At 54.3% G+C, this 22,493-nt stretch overlaps 3 protein-coding genes across 5 annotated transcripts; 1 reads left to right on the forward strand and 2 right to left on the reverse strand.

Moving 5' to 3' along the window:
- Positions 1-1,919: 1,919 nt before the first annotated feature.
- BTBD19 (BTB domain containing 19) lies at positions 1,920-6,638 on the reverse strand. The gene is made up of 8 exons (XM_028160139.2): positions 5,763-6,638; positions 4,408-4,621; positions 4,267-4,320; positions 3,731-3,790; positions 3,562-3,630; positions 3,357-3,488; positions 3,106-3,231; positions 1,920-2,980 (listed from the first exon to the last, which is right to left on the reverse strand). Exons 1-8 carry the CDS (start codon positions 5,843-5,845, stop codon positions 2,846-2,848), a joined length of 873 nt encoding a protein of 290 aa, XP_028015940.2. The 5' UTR covers positions 5,846-6,638; the 3' UTR covers positions 1,920-2,845.
- Positions 6,639-7,229: 591 nt separating this feature from the next.
- DYNLT4 (dynein light chain Tctex-type 4) lies at positions 7,230-9,021 on the forward strand. Of its 3 annotated transcripts, none has more exons than XM_008151214.3 (3): positions 7,230-7,394; positions 8,151-8,221; positions 8,320-9,021. In XM_008151214.3, the coding sequence occupies exon 3, from the start codon at positions 8,331-8,333 to the stop codon at positions 8,988-8,990; it is 660 nt and encodes a 219-aa protein (XP_008149436.2). In that variant the 5' UTR covers positions 7,230-7,394; positions 8,151-8,221; positions 8,320-8,330; the 3' UTR covers positions 8,991-9,021. The 3 variants fall into 3 exon arrangements, with proteins under 3 accessions (XP_008149436.2, XP_054577166.1, XP_054577167.1); XM_054721192.1 differs by lacking the exon at positions 7,230-7,394 and adding an exon at positions 7,458-7,509; XM_054721191.1 differs by having other exon boundaries at positions 8,151-9,021.
- Positions 9,022-9,070: 49 nt separating this feature from the next.
- PLK3 (polo like kinase 3) lies at positions 9,071-13,885 on the reverse strand. Its single transcript, XM_008151215.2, has 15 exons — positions 13,576-13,885; positions 13,323-13,430; positions 13,112-13,228; positions 12,843-12,972; positions 12,668-12,755; positions 11,776-11,871; positions 11,490-11,688; positions 11,258-11,384; positions 10,989-11,080; positions 10,642-10,735; positions 10,422-10,505; positions 10,168-10,330; positions 9,915-10,044; positions 9,642-9,755; positions 9,071-9,531 (listed from the first exon to the last, which is right to left on the reverse strand). Exons 1-15 carry the CDS (start codon positions 13,783-13,785, stop codon positions 9,340-9,342), a joined length of 1,944 nt encoding a protein of 647 aa, XP_008149437.2. The 5' UTR covers positions 13,786-13,885; the 3' UTR covers positions 9,071-9,339.
- Positions 13,886-22,493: the final 8,608 nt, after the last annotated feature.

Genomic DNA, 22,493 nt, shown 5'->3' on the forward strand with positions numbered 1-22,493 from the left:
CGGGTGAGGCCTCATGCACCTAGGCCCGGGTGAGGCCACGTGCCCCTGGGTCTGGGAGAGGCCACGCACCCCTGGGTCCGGGTGAGACCATGTGTCCCTGGATCCGGGTGGGGCCTCGTGCACCTAGGCCCGGGTGAGGCCATGTGCCCCTGGGTCTGGGAGAGCCCAAGTGTCCCTGGGTACGGGTGAGACCATGTGTCCCTAGATCCGGGTGAGGCCACGTGCCCCTTAGTCCGGGTGAAGCCGTGCCCCTGGGTCCGGCCGAAACCAAACCAGAGGGAGTCGGACCTCCGTTACCACCATTTGTCCACCATCCAGGGCTGAGGGGTCAGTGCTGACATATACACATAAGGAACTGTTGGACATTGAAATTGGGTCTCAAAAGAACTGTTGGTCCAGAAAGAAACTCACTACAGACTGATCCATCTGCCTGTCAGCATAACTATTATTGCTCGTCTCACATTCAGTTCTCATAAGTATATATCTAGTGACATATGATCTCGCTCATCTAGGGGAAATGATGAACAACATAGACTGAGGAACAAGAACAGAACTAGAAGCAAGGAGGCATCGATCGGACTATCGGGCCTCAGAGGGAGGATAGGGGAGGGTGGGGGGGAGGGGGAGAGTTCAACCAAAGGACTTGTGTGCATGCATATGAGCCTATCCAACGGTTAAGTTCAACAGGGGGTTGGGGCATGCGTGGAGAGGGAGGGGGATGGGAATGGGGGGATGAGGACAAATATGTGACACCTTAATCAATAAAGAAATTTAAAAAAAATAAAAAATAAACTCTTTATGGCATAAAATAGTATTTAAGTAAGGAAAAATGCCATCACTGAACATTTACAGACCACTGCTTAACTGACAGGGACTGGGAAGCAGACGGTAATCAGGCCCCACTCCAGGCCCCAGGGATCTTTTTTTTTTTTTTTTAATATATTTTATTGATTTTATTACAGAGAGGAAGAGAGAGGGATAGAGAGTTAGAAACATCGATGAGAGAGAAACATTGATCAGCTGCCTCCTGCACACCCCCTACTGGGGATGTGCCCGCAACCAAGGTACATGCCCCTGACCGGAATCGAACCTGGGACCTTTCAGTCCGCAGGCCGATGCTCTATCCACTGAGCCAAACCGGTTTCGGCACCCCAGGGATCTTTTTCCAGGGAGATTCAGATCCTCAGGAAGACAAAATGTGTAATGAATGAAAGACTAACTTGGGGAGTCTCCAATAACCAAGAGCAGCCCTAGCCAGTCTGGCTCAGTGGAAAGAGCATTGGCCTGAGGACTGAAGGGTCCCAGGTTCGATTCTGATCAAGGGCACGTGCCCGGGTTGCAGGCTCAATCCCAGTGAGGAGCGTGCTGGAGGCAGCTGCTCTCATCGTTGATGTTTCTATCTTTCTCGCCTTCTCCCTTCCTCTCTGAAAGAAATAAAAATATATTTTTAAAAAATAAATAAATAAATAACCGAGAGTAAATCCAGAGCTAGAGGACTAGTGCCTTCAGGGCCAGTGAATTCCTGCGAAGAGAATTGTTGAGAGAAAAGCTGCTATTATTTGGAGCCACCAATAAATTCTGATTGCCCTGAAAGGGAAATAGATTATATTTTGTGCTGAGGGCAAAGGAGGTGTTGAGCGACTTAATAAGGGGAGTAGGGCTGATAATCTTTGGTAAATCTAGCATCTGTGTGAGAAGTGGATTTGGGGGAGGGCTGCTCAGATGAAGGCGAGAAGACTAATCCATCTGTTTCAGTAACTCCTGCCACAGGTCGTACTGACGGAACTGGGCTGAAAGAGCCGAAACAGCTGTAAGAATCCTGTCAAGGAGAAAAAATCACTTTCCTCTACTCTGAGCTCTTGGCTGAGACCCCAATAATAATAATAATAATAATAATAATAATAAATAACAGATTAACAAGAGAAAAACAAACAAGTTTATTAACATGTATACTTCGTGTACACATGGGAGATACCCAGGGAAAAATGAGTAGGTCCCTGAAGTGGCCTGAAGCACCCACTTTAATGCCACCTTCCGCCAAAGGCGGGAGAAAGGTGCGGGGCCACCGGAACAGCAGGTAAAGGCGGGCACGGGTGGTTCGTCAGCTCTCAGGGCGCCTTTCCCACCGATTAGATTCTCTCGAGTGAGTCATCCTTTTCCTGGTATAAAGAGGGAGGCACCCTTACAAATGGAGATTCCCTTTATAAACATAAATGTCCCTTACAAAAGGGTAACTTGTACTCTGTTCTCAGAGCTTCTCCGGTTTCTCAAAATAATCAGCTTAAAATAACCCTAATGTCCAAAAGGCACATTTGGGCTGGGCACAGTCTGCTGCCCTTTCCCTCAGAAGGTGGCGGAGGCAGGCGCGAGGAAGAGGAGTGAGGCCCGGGGACCCGGTTCCGGGCTCGGCACTCCGGGATGAGAAACACCACGGGCTCAGAACTGGGGAAGGATGAGGAAGCTCAGTTTTGAAATGTCAGGTGTCCGTGAGCCATTTACAAAGCGACCTCCAGGAGGCAGGTCCGGAATTAAAGGGGCTGAGCCGAGAAGTACAAGCGTCAATGGGGCGGGTGAGAGTGCCGGGACCCGGGGTGGAGTTAGGCTATGGCGCCAGGGAAAACGATTTTGGTTTTCCGCGTGGCCAGGAGGGTGGGCCCAGCTCACGCCCGCGCCCTTCCCGCCCCTCCTCGGCCCCGCCCACCGAGCTCTGCGCCCGGCCGACCCGGTGCTTCCCGCGCCCCGCCCGCCGAGCATGGTGGGAGCGGAAGCCCGCTCAGAGGACCGAGCATGTCGGGAGATGTAGTTTAGGCGAGGCCCAGCCTTCCTCGCGAGACCTGGCCTTTGGTCACTTGAAGGGCAGGTCCAGAAAGCGGTGATGCTCCCGGGGCAGGGTGCCCCTCCGGCGGCGGCACGTGGCACCTCGGGCCGCATCTCCTCTTCGCAGAGCGTGGCATTTCCACGCCTCCACGATCTGCTCCACCTTCAGGGGAAGGCCGGTCACTCACGGTGGAGTCCCGCAGTGCCCCCCTCACCTCCCAGACCCTGTGCCACCACCCCCACCCCACGCTGTCGAGTGGCTCTGAGCCTGGTTCCTCGCCTCCGCACCGGGATGAGCGGCTCCCTCCGGTTTTGCTCTTCCAGGGCACTCAGCTCCGCCGGGGCCAGCAGGGCCAATCTCAGCTCCCGCACCACTGGGGCTGCTACCTCGGCCACAGGCCGGTCCAGCACCGCCTGCGAACACCAGCCCTGAGCCCGGGCTGGGGGAAGAGGGGCACCTGGCCCACCGCCCGCTCGCCGGGTTCCGGCAGCCCGATCCTTCAGCTCCCTCAGCCCGCGCTCCCCTTCGCCCCGCTCACCGCTCCCACCCGCGCCCAGCTCCGGGCCGCCAGGACCAGATCAGCCTCATCCACGCAGAGCTTGTCACTGCGCAGCAGGAGCAGCAACGCGGGCGCTGACAGCTCCAGGAAGCCACGGGTCCGAAGTGCTTCCTGTGGGTCCAGGAATGGGTCAGGGAGGAGCAGAATGAGAGGTGCGGGGTTGTATGAAAATGGGGAGCTGTACCTGGCTGTGGGCCTCTATGAAGGCTATGCAACGCTCCTGCAATGGTCCCAGGCCAAAGGTTACAGCCACCTGGGAGCAGAATAAGGGAGATTATTAGAGATGAGAGGCCATGGACTAGTAGCCAGCCCTCCACACTGGGGACTACCTGCTTGGGTCCAGCAACACCCACCTGCAGGGCCTCACAGACCAGCTCCACGTCCAGCACCTTCACCACAAACTCCAGACATAGCTGGGAACAGAAATGAATGGAGGTTGTGCTGAGGTATCCTTGCTCCCAGACCCCATCCCAGAAGCAGTGAGCAGGCTTGGAACAGTCAGCCATCCAGACTCCTAGCAGGCCCAGGCCCAGGCCCACTGACTCCCAGGCCAGGGGAGACAGGGAATCACCAGGGCCTAAGCCTTGGCACGCCCAGCCCTCCACAAAAGAGAGTTTACATGTCTATTCCTATTTGGAGAACAAGGATGAAGGCTCTTATCTGGTATATACAGCACCAGCCATAGACACCCCATAAGCCCCCACAGCACACACCAGGCATGCAGGCATCCTTTTGCACACAGGCACACATAAAGGCCTATTAACACAGCAAGATGCTTCTCTTGGTGTTGGTGCATGCTCCTCTCCAGGACAGAATGAGTGTGAGGAAGGATATGAAATGAACCCATAAGAGGCAAGGGAGAGGAGAGGGGCCTGCCGCATAAACCCACCTCTCTCAGTTCCTCCAGCCCGTACTCCACAGCCGCTGTCAGCACCTCCAGCACCTGCAAGTGGTTGGAGTAGAAGAGTTTTCCCCGCTCCTCAGCCCACCCCCTCCCTCTCCCACCCAGACCTCTGCCCAGTGGGCTCACAGAGTGGCGGTGCAGCTTGACACTGTTGGTGTACAAGAACTCCAGCACCGCCAGGAAGGCCTCAGCTGGTACGGTGCTTAGCACCACTGGGCCAGGCACCCCAGGGCCCGGCTCTGGGCCCAGAAGTCGCTGGAAAAAGTTGCATCTACAGGCCAGCAAGCACCGGTGGGCAAACACCTCCTGCCGCTCTTGACCGACCACAAAGCGAACATCACTGTGGAAGAGAGGGGCGGAGAGCCGGGGGAGAAGAGGCCAGAGTCTAGGATGCAACTCTAGGTCTTCGCTTCCTTATCTGTCCTATAAGAGATAGGGCTTAGTTCTTCCAGCCGAAGGTTTGGAACACAAAGGCCTGTGTTCTAGTCCCAGTTCCACCCTATAGGACCTCAGGCAAGTGACTTTCTACCTTCGAATCTCAGTTTTCTCGCCCATGAAATGGGATGGTATTCCCAGACTCTCAGGTCTCGGAGGAGGTGGCTATGCTTCATCACTAAGGAAGCTCCAGGGCTGATGCAAGATGGATTGCACATACCCTCTCCTCCCCAGCCTGAGTCTTGGGGGAAGGGAAACTCTGCTTGCTCTTCCTCCACAGACTGCAAACTCAGCCTTTTCCGCCTCCTCCAGGCAAGAGGGGGTGGGAGGATAGGGGTACAGACACAGCAGTAATGCACCATCAAGAGGCCAGACCACATTTTCCATCTTCACGATCGCTTCCGGCCCCAGCCTCTGGGCCTCAGACAATATAGTGGGTCGGAGGCAGATGAAACCTGACTTCCTGGAGCCTCCTGGTCCCAGTTCCAAGGCCTGTGGTCCCCAAAGCAGTGGGGTTATGGGATCCAGCAGCCTTGGTGGAGGAGCCCAGCTCTGAGCCAGTGGGGACAGAAAGCTACATTCTCGTTCTCCCGACCAGCCCTGCCCCCATTCTCTATTCCTGGTTTCAGACCACGTGTGTGCTAGGCAGACACTGAGCCCCAGACAGCACCCTTGAACCACACTTCCTGTCTCAGACTTTGGCTCAATCCCTGGAACTTTGTTCCTCTAGTAAATCCCCAGTTCCTAGGACAGGGTCATCTGCTCCTCTGCCTCCCCGGGGAGGGACTCAAGTTATATCCCGTCTCTCAGGATCCAGGGGGCAGGGGGCTCTTCTTGGCTAGGAGCCCAAGATCCAAAAAAGGAAGGCCTTTGCCTAAGATCACACAGTCACCCACTGCCCTCCACCTCTGGTCTGGGGATATTAATGGCCCCTGAGTTCAAGAGGGTCAAGTCCTAATTCCCCGCCTCTTCTGTACTCAGGGCTTCCCGAGTCATGGGGCCCAGGAGAGCCAGCTCTCGAAACCCACAGAGGACCAACCCCTCACCTGTATAGGCGATTGTTGACGAGGCTTCGGAGTGCTTTGGAAAAGGGCTCAGCTTCCCCATGCACCAGGCCAGGGGTCTCCATGGATGGGCTGGGGCAGGGGGGTGAGTGAAATGGCCTAGTAGGCCTGCTGTAGGTCAGTATGTGGGAGGCAGTAGGTGGGAAGGAGCAGGAGGCCTGGCCAGGCCTTACAGTTCGTAAAGAGACTAGAAAGGCCAGAGAGAGAGGAGCAGGAGTTTGGGAGGCCTGTTTGCTGAGAAGCTGTTGAGGGATGGGGCAGGAGAGGCCCAGGTGTCTGAAGAAGGCATCAGAGGCTGGTAGAGGAGGCCAGAGGCTCCGCTTGGGGACTCAGGGAGGGGACCAAAAGAGGCCAAGTTGGAGCAGACTAAATGGGGGAGGAGAAGCTAGCTGCAAATGAGGCCCCAGCTGGGAGCCTGCCCAGGCAGACTAGGGTGGGAAGCCTGTGGGTTTCCAAGGAAACTGGAGCCTGGCCTAAGGAGGCCCCGCCCATCTCCCACAGGCCTAGGGAAAACTTCAGACTTCAGAGGGGCCCTAAGCAGAATCGGAGGGTATCAGCACCCTGGCCCTGCCGGTCCTGGGTTCCTGGGTTCGGAGTTCTAACTCCCTGCCCCTCCTGCCCCTCACCCACAGGCACAGAGTTAGGATCAGGTTAGCTAGGTCTGGGAAACCCCCCTCAACAAGGGAGGGAACCAGGAAGGGAGTGCTTGCCCAGCAACCCATGGCAACTTCGTAACACAGGCAAGGAAGGGAAAGCCCAGGTTTTCAGGGCCCAGACAGGGCTCATGTGGGAGAGGGCAGTCCTGTCTCTCCCAGAGCGGGTCAGGTGAGGAGGTGTCAGATCTGACAAAGGAGTCATGGCCTCTGGCATCCCTGAAATGCATCCCAAGAGGTGTGGCCAGCTGGGGACAAGCCCTGAGTACTTGGTCAGCAGGGTCGGAAGGCTGGATGCCTAGTTGAGTGAGCCCCCCCTCCCATGTGCTAAGGCAGCCCTGAGTTGAGGAAGTCAGCCAAGCCCCACCCTAGCTCTGCTCAGGGAGCGGAAATATTTGTCCTTGTTTAGACTGAAGGAGAGCCGATAGTCATGATGTGCTCCTTCCTGTGGGCCCAGATCCTGATTCCCAAGCAGCCACCCCCGCAGCAGCCTCAAGGTCTCCCCATATCCCAGGCCTCTGAGACTCACAAGTGAGGAGCCATTCTTCACAAGAAGAGAAATGGACCGTGGCTTAAGAGCAGTGGGGTAGGGACCCCTTTCTGACCAGCACCCCTCTCTACATCTGCTCCCAGTTGTCCTTGTCAGGGTAGAATGTTCCTGGGCTCTGAGCCCCAGCTGTCCCCTCTCCCCTGGTGACTCAGGCATCCTGCGCTCAGCACGTGCTCACAGGAATAACACTCCCAGGTTAAGTCAGAGCCCGGAGGGAGGGAGGGAACCAGGAAGGGAGGAGTGCTTGCCCAGCAACCCATGGCAACTCCACAACACAGGCAAGGGGCCCTTCTTCTCCCACCTGCCAGGAGGGCCACCCAGGCTGTGAGAGCTGGAGGCCAAAGGCTGCAGGTGACAGGGTGCCTGCGGGGGTTTCAGAAGAGAGCTGCCATCCCGGAACTGATCCTGGAGGTAGGGCCAGAGGCCACAAGCAGTGGGTGAAGGAGCTTCCAGTACCACCTGCCCCCTCCCCGCCCCCCGCCTCAGCCAGTTGTGGGGAGATTTGTGCCCGCCGTGCTAGAAGCAGGTAGGGGGAAGATGACTGGACTTAACACCCACAGGGCTAGGACCTGTGGGTTGGAGTTGGGTCTGTCCGTCCCTCCTCTGGTTAGGGGTTGAAGGCACTACTGTCTAGGCTGAGGCAAAAAACAGATACCTCTACCCCAGTGGTTCTCAACCTTTCTAATGTCGCGACCCTTTAATACAGTTCCTCATGTTGTGGTGACCCCCAACCATAAAATTATTTTTGTTGCTACTTCATAACTGTAATTTTGCTACTGTTATGAATCGTAATGTAAATATCTGTGTTTTCCGATGGTCTTAGGCTCTACAGCAGCGGTTCTCAACCTGTGGGTCGCGACAGGTTGAGAACAGCTAGCAGGGTCACCTAAGACCATTGGAAAACACAGATATTTACATTACGATTCATAACAGTAGCAAAATTACAGTTATGAAGTAGCAACTAAAATAATTTCATGGTTGGGGGTCACCACAACATGAGGAACTGTATTAAAGGGTCGCGGCATTAGAAAGGTTGAGAACCACCGCTCTACCCCTTCTCCTGCTGGCTGACCTCCACAGTGCCCAGGGGAAGGAGCTCAAGGGACAGGGTCGAGTCCAAGATGACAATCTAAGCAGCATCTCTTTCCTTGTTTATGTCCCTAACAGCCTTAATCCTCTAAGCGCCTAGGAATCCACTCAGCCCTGGACTAGTTGATTTACCTGCCTCAAAAACCCAGGTAAGAAGAGGTTAGGGGATAAAAACCCTTATTACCAAGTAAGAAAATGAGTGATATTCAAAGGTGAAGGCCACCCAATCCAAGTGTGGGTCTCTCAGCCAGCAGGTCCATGGCTGGCAGGCCTGTGCCCCCAGGACGCCAGGAGGAGGAGGCTGCCAAAGACCCCGGGTTGAAACTATCGCTGGTGCGGCCTCCAGGCCATCTGCCCAGCATTGATGAGGCCCGACCCGCAGGTCCGGGCCCAGCCTCCCGCCGCGGCTCCGTGCTGGGCCTGACCTCATCCTTTTCCCGCCGCAACTCGCTGGCTGGACCAGGCATGGGTCCTGGGGGCCGGCGACCATCCTGGGGCCCAATGCCCCCTTTAGGCTCAAGGATCAGCTTCTCAGGGCTGCTCCTGGCACCTCCTCGGCGGATGGCACCCTCATATCGCACTGAGCCAGCGCCCGGGGAGCGCTGGGAGGCCATGCGGACACAGCATGCCCTGGAGGAAGTGCTGGCCACAGGACTACAAGACACAGTCTACTCTGGCCCCCAGGCAGGGCCCCTGGCGCGGGAGCTGTGCGAACTGGTGCACATGCGCCTGCGAGAGCTCAGCCCGCCCCGCTACAAGCTGGTGTGCAGCGTGGTGCTGGGGCAGCACTCCGGCCAGGGTGTGCACGTGGCCAGCCGTGCGCTCTGGGACGCGGCGCACGACGGCCTGGCCTCCGCCACCTTCACCAACGCCTCGCTCTTTGCAGTGGCCACGGTCCATGGGCTCTACTACGAGTGAGGAGGCATCCGAGTTCTGCAAAATGGTTTATTATCCCAGGAGGAGGCCCTCCCTCGGGCGGCACATCCCAATAAATAAATGTCTGTCAATAAATAAAAGTGGTCCATAAATAACGCCCCCTAGCTGGGGGCTAAGGCTCAGGCTTTTCTTGGAGAAGGGGTGGGAGGCAGCTGTGACAGGCAGCCTGCAACCCCAGTGAAGTTGGTCCCTGATTCCCTGGGGGATTAGGCCCAGAGCCCCCAGTGAGGCACCAAAGGGACAGGGAGGGCCACAGAGGCAGGGCCAGAGCCTTACAGGCACAGACCTCAGGCCTGAGGGCTGGGGTCGTAGCCTGCTCTGCAGGCTGGGCCTAGGCCGAGCAGCGGTCCCGGAGCAGCCGCAGAGTATAGCGGAGCCGCTGCCGCAGATCCGGGGAGCAGCCCAGCTGCCGAAGGTGGGAAGCCAGGTAAGTGCACGCGCTGCGATTGCGGGCCACGAAAGTCACAAGCAGGGGCTCCCAGCCACTGAGGACCAGCTTGGTGTGGTCTCCGTAGAAGTTCACCTGTGCACGAGAGGGTGGCACTGATCAGGGCCTAGGCCCCAAGTCGTTTCCTCCCCACCACCCTGGGTCTCCCGACCGTCCCGTCCCCCCATCCCAGGAGAAGCCCTTACCTGGACCGTGCCGTCACTAAACAGCATGAGTAGGGCCTGATCCGTCTTGACCCACTGCAGCAGGAGTGGGGGGACAGGCACCTCCACTTCTTCCACACTAGGCAGATCTCCACCCTGGGAGCAGAGGCAAGTCACTAGTCTGACATGGGTCAGGGCCCTCCCCACTGATGTCTCCCTTAGGGGTTCAGCCTTTAGCTTTGAGCCCCTCCACAAAGGGGAAGAGAAAGGGACCAGGATGTTAGTCCTCCACGTGCCCCACCCCAGTCCACACACCTTCATGAGGTGCTGTTCCATGTAGGAGGCGAAATACCGCAAGACACCCAACTGAGGCTGCAGGCCCCGAGGCACGGCTCCCACAGAGAAGGAGAAGTGCTTTGTGCTGGTGGGGTTGTAGTGCACAGTCCTGGAGGGGAGGAGACGGAGGTCGGAGGGAGCCCTGCACTGATGCCCCTCCCCGGACAGGCGCCAGGCCCCGAGCCCAGGAGCACACACCAAGGGGCAGCCGAAACCCCCTAACAGCACTTACTTCCTGTTGGCCGACAGCGCCATGTGTGTGCCGTTGTTGAAGAGCACGGCCACTCGGCGGCTGGACAGCTGATACCCGAAGCCGAACTTGTTCGAGTAGTCAACCCACTTGCTGACCCACACCAGAGGCTCTGGCTGTGCCAGGGGAGCTGGGTTCTGATCCGCTGTCATGGGAGAGGAAGGAGTAGGACCTGCTCCTGGCCTCCCAGCCAAAGACCTTCCACCGCCATCACACGTACCGGACCCCAACCTTACCTGGGGGCATGAAGGCCAGGCAGTTTCTCAGAGCACAGAGTGCTGACTCCACCACTGTGGCCACAGTCAGACCTTCTTCAAACCCTAAAGGGAACGGGGTACTCAGAATTAGGCATTAGTCCCCCAGGACCCAGGCCATGTCCTCCTGCTCACTCCTTCCCTCTGGTCCCTGGTTTCAGCCCAGTAACCGCTTGCACCTCTCATACTCCTGGCTGCTCACCATCTCCACTACTCGCCAGTGTCCCACGGGGTGAGCTGTCTTCGGGCGCCGTCTCTACCAGGCTGAGGGGGGCTGGACCGGAAGCTGCTGGAGCCTGGAGGATTGGGTAGGGGAGAGGAGTGGTGAGACAGGCCCCGAAATCCAAATCTTTGAGAGTCCATGGCCCAGCCCTGCCCTGGCAACCAGGACATCCCAGGTCAGCCCAGGTCAGCCCCGCCTGGCTAATGAGACACAGCCAATTAGGCCACCACGAGGCTAGATGCTTCACCAGCCTCTTTTATCCCGAGCTTCCCGCAGCTGCTAGGGTGGGGTGAGTCAGGGAACACGTGCCCGTGTGAGCACCTCACCTCAGGCTTGGCATCCTGACGGCCAATGGATGTCCGAGTGAGGCCGCTTGCCAAACAGGAAACCTCGTCCCGCTCCTCGGGAGGGTTCTTACCTGGATGGGGGCAGGTAGAGCCCTCAGGGTCCTGCTTCCCACAGGATGACACAGCCCACGTAACACTCGCTCTCCCCAGGGGCTCCCAGGCACTCACACCACCACAGTGTATGTGTATGTAAGAGCCCCCCCTCCCGCCACTCTGCACCCTCAAAACCACTGGCATCCCAGACTCACTCTTGTTCTTCTTCCTGCCGAAGAGGCTCTTGGTAACTTTGACAAACAGAATCCTAGCTGGGTTCAGGGGTACCAGGTCTGGGACTGTCACGCAGCTGTTGATAGGGAGCCGGTCGGGGGTGTAGCCCTGAGGAGTGGAGCCATGTGAGCAGAAAGGAGCGGGTCCTGCACCGGCCCCCCTTGACTCCCCGGGGATGTGCAAACTGGACGTGGGTGTCTGTGAGCCACGGACCTTGGTGAAGAAGTCATGGCGCAGGATCTGGTCAATCGAGGGGCGGTCCTGGGGCGAGGCGCGAAGGATGGCGGCCAGGAGCTGCCGGGCAGGCAGTGAGAGGCTGGCGGGCAGCGTGTAGTGAACCTGTTTGATGCAGCGGTATGTCTCCTTCAGGTCGACTGTCTCAAAGGGGGGGCTCCCACACAGCAGTGTGTACCTGTGGGCGGAGAGAAGGGGTCAGGAGTAAAGTGGGAGGTATGCCCCACCCATGCACCCATCTGTGTGCAAACGACCTGGGACTCACATGACACAGCCCAGGGACCACACATCTGCCTCTGGGCCGTGACCCTGTCTCTGCAGCACTTCCGGAGCCACGTAGTTAGGGGTGCCACAGATGGTCCTGGAAAGGGGAGGAGAGGGCAGGGTTTAGACCCAGCCTAGCGAGCCCTCGCCCCATCCCTGCCCCCACTGTGAGTCCAGACAAAGCAGCTGCCTGTCACCAAAGGCCAGAGAACTCCTGCTTGTCCTGGGACAATGGATGCTGGGATGGCAGCTGAGTCCCCGCCCACCTGCCTGGCCCAGCTGCTCAGCTGCTCTGTAGGACCGGGGGAGGGAGGGCCTGGCCCCCAACCCAGCCCCCTTCTCCAGGGTCAACAGAGGGTCCATCACTGACCCCTTCCTCCTTCCCCCACTCCCATCTGTCAGACACCCATACAGGCTGTCACCTCCTACAGTCTGTGCCACATACACACACCAACACCAGCTGTCACATCCCCCATAAACACTCATCTGCCACACATGCTATCTGTGTCACTCACACCCAGTCATGGCCACAGCAGGGTCTTCTTACATACAGGGTGTCATGTCCTGCCATTCCCACTCTCTCTCTCTGTCTCACACACACCTTCCCCCATCCACACACAACATCAGTCAGACAGCTCCAAGAATCCTTATATCCCGATCTGTCTCAGGGACTCAGACACCCATAGGACCCCCAGCCTCTCCACCAGTCCCAGCAACCCAGGCTGCCACCTCCACCTTCACACACAAACAGCCCATCGTCTTCCCCATCTATCACACACACACACACACACACACACACACACCAGGCAATCATCCTGCTTCCCACACAGGTGCTGTCTGTCAGGCAGTCATCTGTGTCACACACTGACTGTGCCACCCCCTTACACACTCACTTCTTCCTATGCTCTGGGGGCTCCAACCGGGTTGCCAGCCCAAAATCCCCCATCTTCAGTTCCATGTTCTCAGTAATAAAAAAATTTCCTGTAAGAGGGCAGAGAGGTGTGTCACACTCCTTTCTATGCCTCCCCACCCCCACCCCCACCCCCCATGCTGGCCCAGGCGTCTCACCCAGCTTGAGGTCTCGGTGCAAGATGCCTCGCTGGTGCAAGTACTTGAGTCCCGACAGGATCTGCCGCAGGTAGTAGCGCACTTCTGGCTCCAACAGGGTGTGCCGGGCCTTCCAGATGTGGGCCAGGGACTACAGAGAACCACCGCCTCAGTCCCTGGACTGCCCTCCCGGACCCCCCCTCAACCTGTGCGCCATGAGGAAGAGACAGGATCTCCAGCTTTGGATCTTAAGCCTCCTTTACCCCTCACCCCGAATCACCATCCCTCACCTTCCGGCTGCAGAGCTCCAAGAAAATGTATATGTTGTCAGCATCCTCAAAGTGATGTGAGAAACGCACGATGTGGCGGTGCTGCAGGCCGCGGTGCAGCTCAATCTCATTTAGGATCTGCAATGGGGGTGCGGGATCGTCATCCTTCAAGGGCTCCCACGCCACCGTCCCCACCCCACGCCTCATCGGCTAGGCCCGGGCCCGAGCCCACCTTCTCGCGCTGATGCGGCTTGGTAATGCGGCTCTGCGAGATGACTTTGACCGCGTAGGCGTTGCCGGTCTCGGTGTCAGTGGCCTCGTAGCAGCGGGCGAAGCCCCCCTGTAAGGAGGGGGCATCAGGCATGGCGCTCCTAGGGAGGCCGGATCTGGCCCGCAGAGGTCCCAAGCGCTCCCACGGCGCCGGGCGCGGGCAAAGAGGCTGGCAAGGTCCCCCTCCACCCGCGCCAGCACCACCCCGAGCTCACCTTGCCCAACAGGCGGCCTTTGAAGTAGGTGCGGCCGCTGCCCGGGTCCGTGATGAGGCGCCCGGGGTCCGGCGCCGGCGGCGCGGCCCGCGTCTCCAGTTCAGGTCCCGGCCCGGCATCCGGCGGCGGCCCGGGCCCGGCGGGGGGCGCGGGCGGAGCGGGCGCGCTCGGGAAGGGGCGCGGGGACAGGATGCCGGCCGCGGGCTCCATGCGGGCCGTGCGTCGCAGCGCGGGTCGGGCTGGTTCTCGGTCCCACCCGCCGGGGCCGCGCGGGGCGCCGTCTGGATTTGCTACGCTGGGCTCGCGCCCGAGGGAGCCCGTCGTTTTTATCAATGAACGCCGGCCCCCTCCCCGGCGTCTCGTCATGGAGAGCCCGCCCCCTTCCTGGCGGCGAGTCACCGGGAAGCCACACCCCTCCGCAGGCTTTATCATCAGGAAGCCCCGCCTCCCACCCACCCCGCCTCGAGGCCCCGCCTCCTGCTCACGCCTTAAAGACGCAGCCATTCCGCCGGTCACCACGTGGCTTCCTCCAGGATGTGGGGCCAGCCGCCCCTCCGCCCCTTCCCACCCGCCCTGGTGGCTGGGCGCCCGTTTCTTCCCCAGTCTTCGTGGTTTATGCTGAAGTCAGAGCGAGTTCTGGGCATCTGGGGGGTTTCCCCACAACTAGGTGACCAGCCAGGAGCGGAGAGGCAGGGCCGACGCTGGCTTCCACCCTGTCGCGTCTTCCACACTCCCCTTTAAATGCCTCAGTCCCTGGCCAGAGCCCCCAGGTCCAGCCCAGTGCTGACCCCTTCCGGGCCTGGGCGGAATTGCAGACTCCCGAGCCGAGCCTGGCTTGCGCAAGAGGAGGAGGGTAGAGGGGGGCTGTCACAGAGTTTGGGGGTCAAACAGACCCGGCATTCAAGGCTTTTACCATACGCCAGGCCACATCTTTTGCTACCCACTTCCACACGCGAGGGGCAGATCTAGGGTTCCAGCGGGGTCCTCTCTTCCCTTTTCTGGAAACCCCCACTGCACTGAGTCAGCAGCCAAGAGGCCAGAAAGGGAAGAATGGGAATTGGATTTTCTCAAACCTAGCAATGGACATTTGGGCAGGTAGTCCGGGGGGCCATCGGGGCCCCTCGAGCCCTGGTACATGCCGACCCTTCCCAGGGCCAGAGGCAGAGAGCGGTGGGGTCTTAACCCCTCCGGAGTGTTTGTCATAGGTCTCCTCCTGGCCTTGTCCTCCTCACCTTTCTGCCCTCACTCTGTAGGACCAATCAATTATTATACCATTCAGTTCTCAAAGATTTATTGAGAGCACCTGCTAAGTGCCCAGCACTGTCTGAATAAGGCTGGTCAAGGATACGGTTCTCCTTTAATTTACAATCTGCTTGATGGAAACATACAACAGGCAAATACATAAATAAGGTAATTGCAGGCTGTGAAAAGTGCTATAAAGGAAGTAAACAGAAGAGTAACCGAAGAGCCTACTTTAGAAAGAATAGTCAGGCCTTGGCTGGTATGGCTCAGTTGGTTGAAGTGTTGTCTTGTGTACTGGAAGGTCACAGGTTCAATTCCTGGTCAGGGCACATCACTCTTACATTGATGTTTCTCTTTCTCTTCCTCACTCTCTAAAATCAATAAAAATAAAAAGAACTAGTCCTCCTTTTATTTATTTATTTTTTACTCTTCATCCGAGGTTATTTTTCCATTGATTTTTCCAGAGAGTGGGAGGGGGAAAGACAGAGAGAGAGAGAAGCATCGATATGAGAGAGACATCAATTGGTTGCCTCCTGCATGCATTCTGACCAGGGCTGGGAAATCAAGCCTGCAACAGTGGTATGTACCGTTGACAGGAAGGAGTTGATCCTATGCTAGGGCCCTTCGGACTGCAGGCTAAGCTCTATTCACTTTTTTAGAAAAAGAAAAAAAAGTCAGGAACGTGAACAAATATTTTTTTAGCCCGGCCAGCAGTGCTCAGTGATTAAGCGTTGACCTATAAACCAGGAGGTCAGGGTTCCATTCCCAGTCAGGCAGGGCACATGCCTGGGTTGTGGGCTCCATCCCCAGTAGGGGGCTGTGCAGGAGACAGCCAATCAATGATTCTCTCTCATCATTGATGTTTCTATCTCTCTCCCTCTCCCTGAAATCAATAAAAATATTTTTTTAAAAATATTTTTTGAGTACCCAATACATGTCTATTTTACCTCCCAAATATCTCTGAAATCTACCCACTTCACTCATCTTTCCCCCACACCCTAATCTGGGTCACAGTCTCTCTGGTTGGGATTATTGCTATTGGACCTTGCTGGTCTCCCTGCCGTTAGTCTCATCTCCATTTCATCTTCCTTCCAATCCCTCATCAGGCCCTCAACGGCCTACTTCTCTCTTTTTTTTTAATTCTAGTTCTTTTTTATTTTATTTTAATATATTTTATTGACTTTTTACAGAGAGGAAGGGAGAAGGATAGAGAGTTAGAAACATCTATGAGAGAGAAACATCAATCAGCTGCCTCCTGCACTCCCCCTACTGGGGATGTGCCCGCAACCAAGGTACATGCCCTTGACCAGAATCGAACCTGGGACCTTTCAGTCCACAGGCCAACGCTCTATCCACTGAGCCAAACCAGCCAGGGCAACGGCCTACTTCTCTAACCTTGCCCTTCACAGCCACTGAAGGGAGAACCAAAACAGCCTGAGATATGGAGGAGAAACACTGGTAGCTCAAAGGAGGGGGAGTAGGAGATAGGGTTTGGCAGGAAGGCTTTCATTGCCAGACTCAGGAGTTTGATCTTTGTCCTACTGGTCAACAATTTTCCACGGGGGAAATGGTAGTGCTGAGGCTAGAAGGGACAAATCCACAGGGGAAATGGGGCCGAGACATGCATAGTTTGAAAAGGCATTATTTGAAAAAAAAAACACAAAAAACAAGAAAAGGCATTATTTGTGACCCTAGCCGGTTTGGCTCAGTGGATAGAGCGTCGGCCTGCGAACTGAAAAGGCATTATTTGTTATTGCAATTTTATTTTGGAAAATAAAGCAAAATGTATTTATATTAGTTTTCTAGGTTTGACATATCAAAATACCAGAGACTAGATGGCTTAAACAACAGAAATTTATTTTCTTACCGTTCTGGAGGCTGGAAGTCCAAGATCAAGGTATTGATAAGGTTAATTTCTTCTGAGACTGCAGATGCAGTCTTCTCCCTCTGACTTCACGTGATCTTTTTCTTTATGTCCTAATCTCTTCTGATAAAGACCCTAGTCAGTGAGCCCTGAGCAGGTAGCTCACTTGGTTAGAGTACCCTCCCGATGAGCCAAGTTTCGGGTTCTATCCCCCATCAGGGTACTTACAAGAATCAACCAATGCCTCAGCTGGATTGGCTCAGTGAATAGAGCATCAGCCTGCGGACTGAAGGGTCCAGGTTCGATTCTGGCCAAGGGCACAGCACATGCCTGGGTTGCGGGTTTGATCCCCTGTAGGGGGTGTGCAGGAGGCAGCCGATCAGTGATTCTCTCTCACCACTGTGTTACTGTCTCTCTCTCCCTCTCCCTTCACCTCTGAAATCAATAAAAAAATAATCAACCAATAAGCCTGGTCAGTGTAGCTCAGTGGTTGAGCTTCGACATATGAAGCAGGAAGTCACCGTTAGATTCCCCATCAGGCCAGGGTCTATGCCAGGGTTGCAGGCTCTATCCCCAGTAGGGGCCATGCAGGAGGCAGCTGATGGATTTTTCTATCTCTCCCTCTCCTTTCCTCTCTGCAATCAATAAAAAAATATATTTTTTAAAAAGAATCAACCAATGAGCTCTGATCTGGTTGCTCAGTTGGTTGGAGCATTGTCCCATACACCAAAAGGTTTCAGGTTTGATTCCTGGTCAGGGCACATACCTAGGTGCCGGGGTGTTATCCTGCATCTACTAGGATTCAGGAATCTGGAGAAGAGGCTGCAAGTAAATTAATAAAGAGACTAGACATGAAATATAAATTTGGAAGGCATTTTTCAGGGGAGCCAGGGAAGGCTTAACTTTAGTAGCTAAGTTCCCAAATCTCTGGACCCCTAGCTTTTTATATTTTTTATTTTATTTATTTATTTATTTTTAAAATATATTTTATTGATTTTTTACAGAGAGGAAGGGAGGGAGATAGAGAGTTAGAAACATCAATGAGAGAGAAACATCAGTTAGCTGCCTCTTGCACACCTCTACTGGGGATGTGCCCGCAACCAAGGTACATGCCCTTGACTGGAATCGAACCTGGGACCTTTCAGTCCGCAGGCTGACACTCTATCCACTGAGCCAAACCGGTTTCGGCCCCCTAGCTTTTTAAAAATATATATATATTTATTGATCTCAGAGAGGAAGGGAGAGGGAGAGATAGAAACATCAACGATGAGAGAGAATCATTGATTGGCTGCCTCCTGCACTCCCTCTACTGGGGATTGAGCCTGCAACCCTGGGCATGTGCCCTTGACCAAAATCAAACTTAAGAACCTTCAATCCACAGGCCGATGCTCTATCCACTGAGCCAAACCAGCCAGGGCTGGAACCCTAGCTTTTTATTAACACACTAGAGGCCCAGTGCACGAAATTCATGTACTGGGGGAGGGGATTGCTCAGCTCAGCCTGCACCCTCTCTAATCTGGGACCCCTCGAGGGATGTCTGACTGCCCCTTTAGGCCTGATCCCACAGGCAGTCGGACATCCCTCTCACAATCCGGGACTGCTGGCTCCCAACCACTCGTCTGCCTACCTGCCTGATTGCCCCCTAACCACTCCCCTGCCAGCCTGATCAACGCCTAACTGCTCCCCTGCTGGCCCGATTGCCCCCAACTGCCCTCCCCTGCAGGCCCAGTCTCCCCCTACTGCCCTCCTCTGCAGGCCTGGTCCCCCCTAACTGCCCTCCCCTGCCGACCATCTTGTGGCAGCCATCTTGTGACCACATGGGGGTGGCCATCTTGTGCAAGGGCATGATAGTCAATTTGCATATTACCTCTTTATTATATAGGATTTTGCCCAATAGCAAAGCAGATATACATATCAAAGGTAAGGTTATCAGTAGATTATCGGGTTGGGGGAATGTGGGAACCCCTTTCACGTCCCGCGTGGTTCAGGGTTCCGGTTCAGGGTTTGAGTTCTGGAGAAGGCTGCACACACATGAAAAGAGACTAGAAAAGTATTAATTTGGGAATATTGGGAGCCAGGCGGGAGCCCACCTCTAATGGGAGGACTACCACCTTGCTTTGGCCTTGCCATCCCTTTTATTCAGGTTTGGGATACACCCATTGCCCTTAGGTAATTCCAGTATCTTATCAGTAAGGATTTTTTAAAAATATATTTTATTTATTTTTTACAGAGAGGAAGGGAAAGGGATAGAGAGTTAGAAACATCGATCAGCTGCCTCTTGCACACCCCCCTACTGGGGATGTGCCCGCAACCAAGGTACATGCCCTTGACCGGAATTGAACCTGGGACCTTTCAGTCCGCAGGCTGACGCTCTATCCACTGAGCCAAACCAGTCTCAGCTATCAGTAAGGATTTACATGATTATTTGGTGGGGAAGTTGCCTCAGTTACCATTGTCTTAATTAGATAGGGAGTGTTTGGCTCTGGCCTTTCAGAGCTTAAAGGTTGACCAGCCTTCCACATCTTTCTATTAGTGAGACAATGATCGGTTTCCGGCAGGGGAACTGTCTTAACATGCAGATTTTCAGCCCTGCTGAAGCCCCAAAGGTTCATCAGCCTTGTGATGAACTTTTTGCATTTATGACCTGCTGGAATTAGCCTCCAGCACCTAGGTACTGGGTTCAATCCCCGATCTGGGCGAATACAGGAGGCAACCAATTGATGTTTCTTTCTCTTTATAAAATTCAACGGAGCCCTAGCTGGTTTGGCTCAGTGAATAGAGTGTTGGCCTGTGGACTGACGGGTCCCTGGGTTTGATTCCGGTCAAGGGCACGAACCTCGCTTGCAGGCTCAATCCCTGGCCCTGGTGGGGGCGCATACCAGACGCAACCAATCTCAATTGATGTGTCTGTCTTACATCGATGTTCCTCTCTCTGTATCTCTCCCCCTCCCTTCTACTCTCTCTAAAAATCAATGGGAAATATCCTCAGGTGAGGATTAACAAAAATAAGTTTAACAATAAAGTTTAATGGAAACATGTCCTCAAGATGAGAATTTTAAAAAAAAGAATCTACCAATGAATGCATAAATAAGTGGAAAAACAAATAGATGTTTCTCTCTTTTCCTTTTTCTCTCTCTAAAATCAATCAACCAATAATTTAAAAAGATGTCAGATCAGATCTGGGCCCATCTCAAGGCCTCCGTTTTTAAAATATTTTTATTGATTTCAGAGAGGAGAAAGAGAGAGAGAGAGCTAGAAACATCAATGATGAGAGAAAATCATTGATTGGCTGCCTCCTGCACACCCCCTCCTGGGGCATGTGCCCTGACCAGGAATCTAACCCTGACCTCCGGGTTCATAGGTCGACGCTCAAGCACTGAGCTATGCTGGGCAGGGTCAAGGCCTCCTTTTAACTTACATACCTTCTTTTTTTTTTTTATTGATTTTTTTTTTAAATATATATTTTATTGACTTTTTTACAGAGAGGAAGAGAGAGGGATAGAGAGTTAGAAACATCGATGAGAGAGAAACATCGATCAGCTGCCTCTTGCACACCCCCTACTGGGGATGTGCCCGAAACCAAGGTACATGCCCTTGACCGGAATCGAACCTGGGACCCTTGAGTCCGCAGGCCGACGCTCTATCCACTGAGCCAAACTGGTTTCGGCCTTATATACCTTCTTAAAGGTCCTGTCTCCAAATACAGTTACAAGTACTGTGGGTTAGGACTTTATAGAGGAGTGAAAACTACCTCCACCCACCTTAGGTTTTCAGATGGGATTCTTCAACAAAAAGACAGATTAACAAAAGAAAAACAAACAGCCCTAGCCAGTTTGGCTCAGTGGATAGAGCATCGACCTGCGGACTGAAGGGTCCCGGGTTGGATTCTGGTCAAGGGCACGTACCTCGGTTGCAGGCTCCAGACCCTAGTCAGAGGCATGCGGGAGACAACCAGTCCACGTGTCTCTCACATTGGTGTTTCTCTCTGTCTCTCCCTCTCCCTTCCACTCGCTCTGCTCTAAAAATCATGGAAAAAAATATCCTCAGGTGAGGATTAAATAAAAAGAGAAGAAAGAAAAACAAACAGAAGTTTATTAACTTTATCACTATGTATACATGGGATATACCCAAGGGAAAATGAATTCAGGTTTAAATACCTTCTTTTTTTTTTTTAATACATTCTATTGATTTTTTTAAAAATATATTTTATTGATTTTTACAGGGAGGAAGGGAGAGGCATAGAGAGCTAGAAACATCGATGAGAGAGAAACATCCACCAGCTGCCTCTTGCACACCCCCTACTGGGGATGTACCCACAACCAAGGCACATGCCCTTGACCGGAATCGAACCTGGGACCTTCCAGTCCGCAGGCCAATGCTCTATCCACTGAGCCAAACCGGTTTCGGCCATTCTATTGATTTTTTAAAAAATATATATTTTATTGATTTTTGACAGAGAGGAAGGAAGAGGGATAGAGAGCTAGAAACATCGATGAGAGAGAAACATCGACCAGCTGCCTCTTGCACACCCCCTACTGGGGATGTGCCCGCAACCAAGGTACATGCCCTTGATCGGAATCGAACCTGGGACCCTTGAGTCCGCAGGCCGACGCTCTATCCACTGAGCCAAACCGGTTTCGGCCATTCTATTGATTTTTTACAGAGAGGAAGGGAGAGGGATAGAGAGTTAGAAACATTGATCAGCTCACACCCCCCCCACCGGGGATGTGCCCGAAACCAAGGTACATGCCCCCGACTGGAATCGAACCTGGGACCCTTCAGTCCGCAGACCGACGCTCTATCCACTGAGCCAAACCAGTCAGGGCTTAAATACATTCTTAATAGGGAAAGAGGAAGGGGAATTTAAGCCTGTTAGGGTAGAGTAAGTGATTTCTAGGAAAGATGAGTGGGGCCATGGGAGAATGGGTGGGAGATATGATAGCTTGTGACAAAGTTTGTCTGGATGTAATACAGACTTTCAGTCTCCTCTCTTGTGATATGAGATGAAACTTCCAGGAAGGGACTTATGACCATTGAGTTCCTTTTGAAGGCTCTGGCTTTAGGCAGATAAAGGAACTTCAAGGACAGCCTCTCCCTGCATTTGCTCTTTTTCAAATGCCTACAGCTCAAAGTAATCAATATGCCAAAGTGACATGTTTGGGGTATTCTGTTATTTGGGCATATTCTGTTCCCTTCGCTATCTTCTCCCCTTGGGAGGTTACCAAGGTTCTTGAGCCCTCCTCTGGGAGCCAGGACACCGGAGATCCTCCAGATGCTGTAACTGAAGCGCCTGGCAGCCTGCCTGCCTCCTCCCTCAGTGTAACACAGCTGCCATTGATGGACCTTACACACCTGCCATGTACCAGGCACTGGGCTGAGCATTTATCTTACTGACTGACCACAGTAACCTTAGGATGTGGATATGACTGTTATCCTCATTTCACAGATGAGGAAACTGAGGCTCAAGGGGTTAAGCTTCTTGCCCAAGGTCACATAGCTAACAAGGGGCAGAGCCAAGGTCTGAACCCAAGATGTCTGACTGTACTATTGGCCTTTGCCTAAGTTTTCTAGGGGTCACTGGTTCTCTGTCCTTGCACTACTCTGTCTCCATATATCTCTTACTAGTGCCCTTGCTCCTACCCCCAAGACTCTCACAAACTCTGCCCCTGCTGAGGTTTTACTGAGCTCTCTGGATCTCCATCCCCCAGAGGATGCTGTCAGGCCCGCTGCCCTAGTGAGCACATGTCCACATTCCCTGCCCACTTGGCAGCTCAGAGTCAAGAATCTCTTAGGGGGAAACTTTTTAAAAATA

This window comes from Eptesicus fuscus, chromosome 9 (genome assembly GCF_027574615.1).
Source record: "Eptesicus fuscus isolate TK198812 chromosome 9, DD_ASM_mEF_20220401, whole genome shotgun sequence".
NCBI lineage: Eukaryota > Metazoa > Chordata > Mammalia > Chiroptera > Vespertilionidae > Eptesicus > Eptesicus fuscus.

Excerpts from the sequence above, each read along its gene's own strand:
- DYNLT4 (XM_054721191.1), top strand. The coding sequence starts at position 8,331 with ATGGCTGGCAGGCCTGTGCCCCCAGGACGCCAGGAGGAGGAGGCTGCC.
- PLK3 (XM_008151215.2), bottom strand. The coding sequence starts at position 13,785 with ATGGAGCCCGCGGCCGGCATCCTGTCCCCGCGCCCCTTCCCGAGCGCG. Across the intron at positions 13,431-13,575 it reads AAGGCCGCCTGTTGGGCAAG|GGGGGCTTCGCCCGCTGCTA; the intron begins GTGAGCTCGGGG and ends CCCTCCTTACAG. Across the intron at positions 12,973-13,111 it reads TGGAGCTCTGCAGCCGGAAG|TCCCTGGCCCACATCTGGAA; the intron begins GTGAGGGATGGT and ends GGTTCTCTGTAG.
- BTBD19 (XM_028160139.2), bottom strand. The coding sequence starts at position 5,845 with ATGGAGACCCCTGGCCTGGTGCATGGGGAAGCTGAGCCCTTTTCCAAA. Across the intron at positions 4,321-4,407 it reads TCAAGCTGCACCGCCACTCT|GTGCTGGAGGTGCTGACAGC; the intron begins GTGAGCCCACTG and ends AACCACTTGCAG. Across the intron at positions 2,981-3,105 it reads GGAGGGAGCCGCTCATCCCG|GTGGAGCAGATCGTGGAGGC; the intron begins GTGCGGAGGCGA and ends CTTCCCCTGAAG.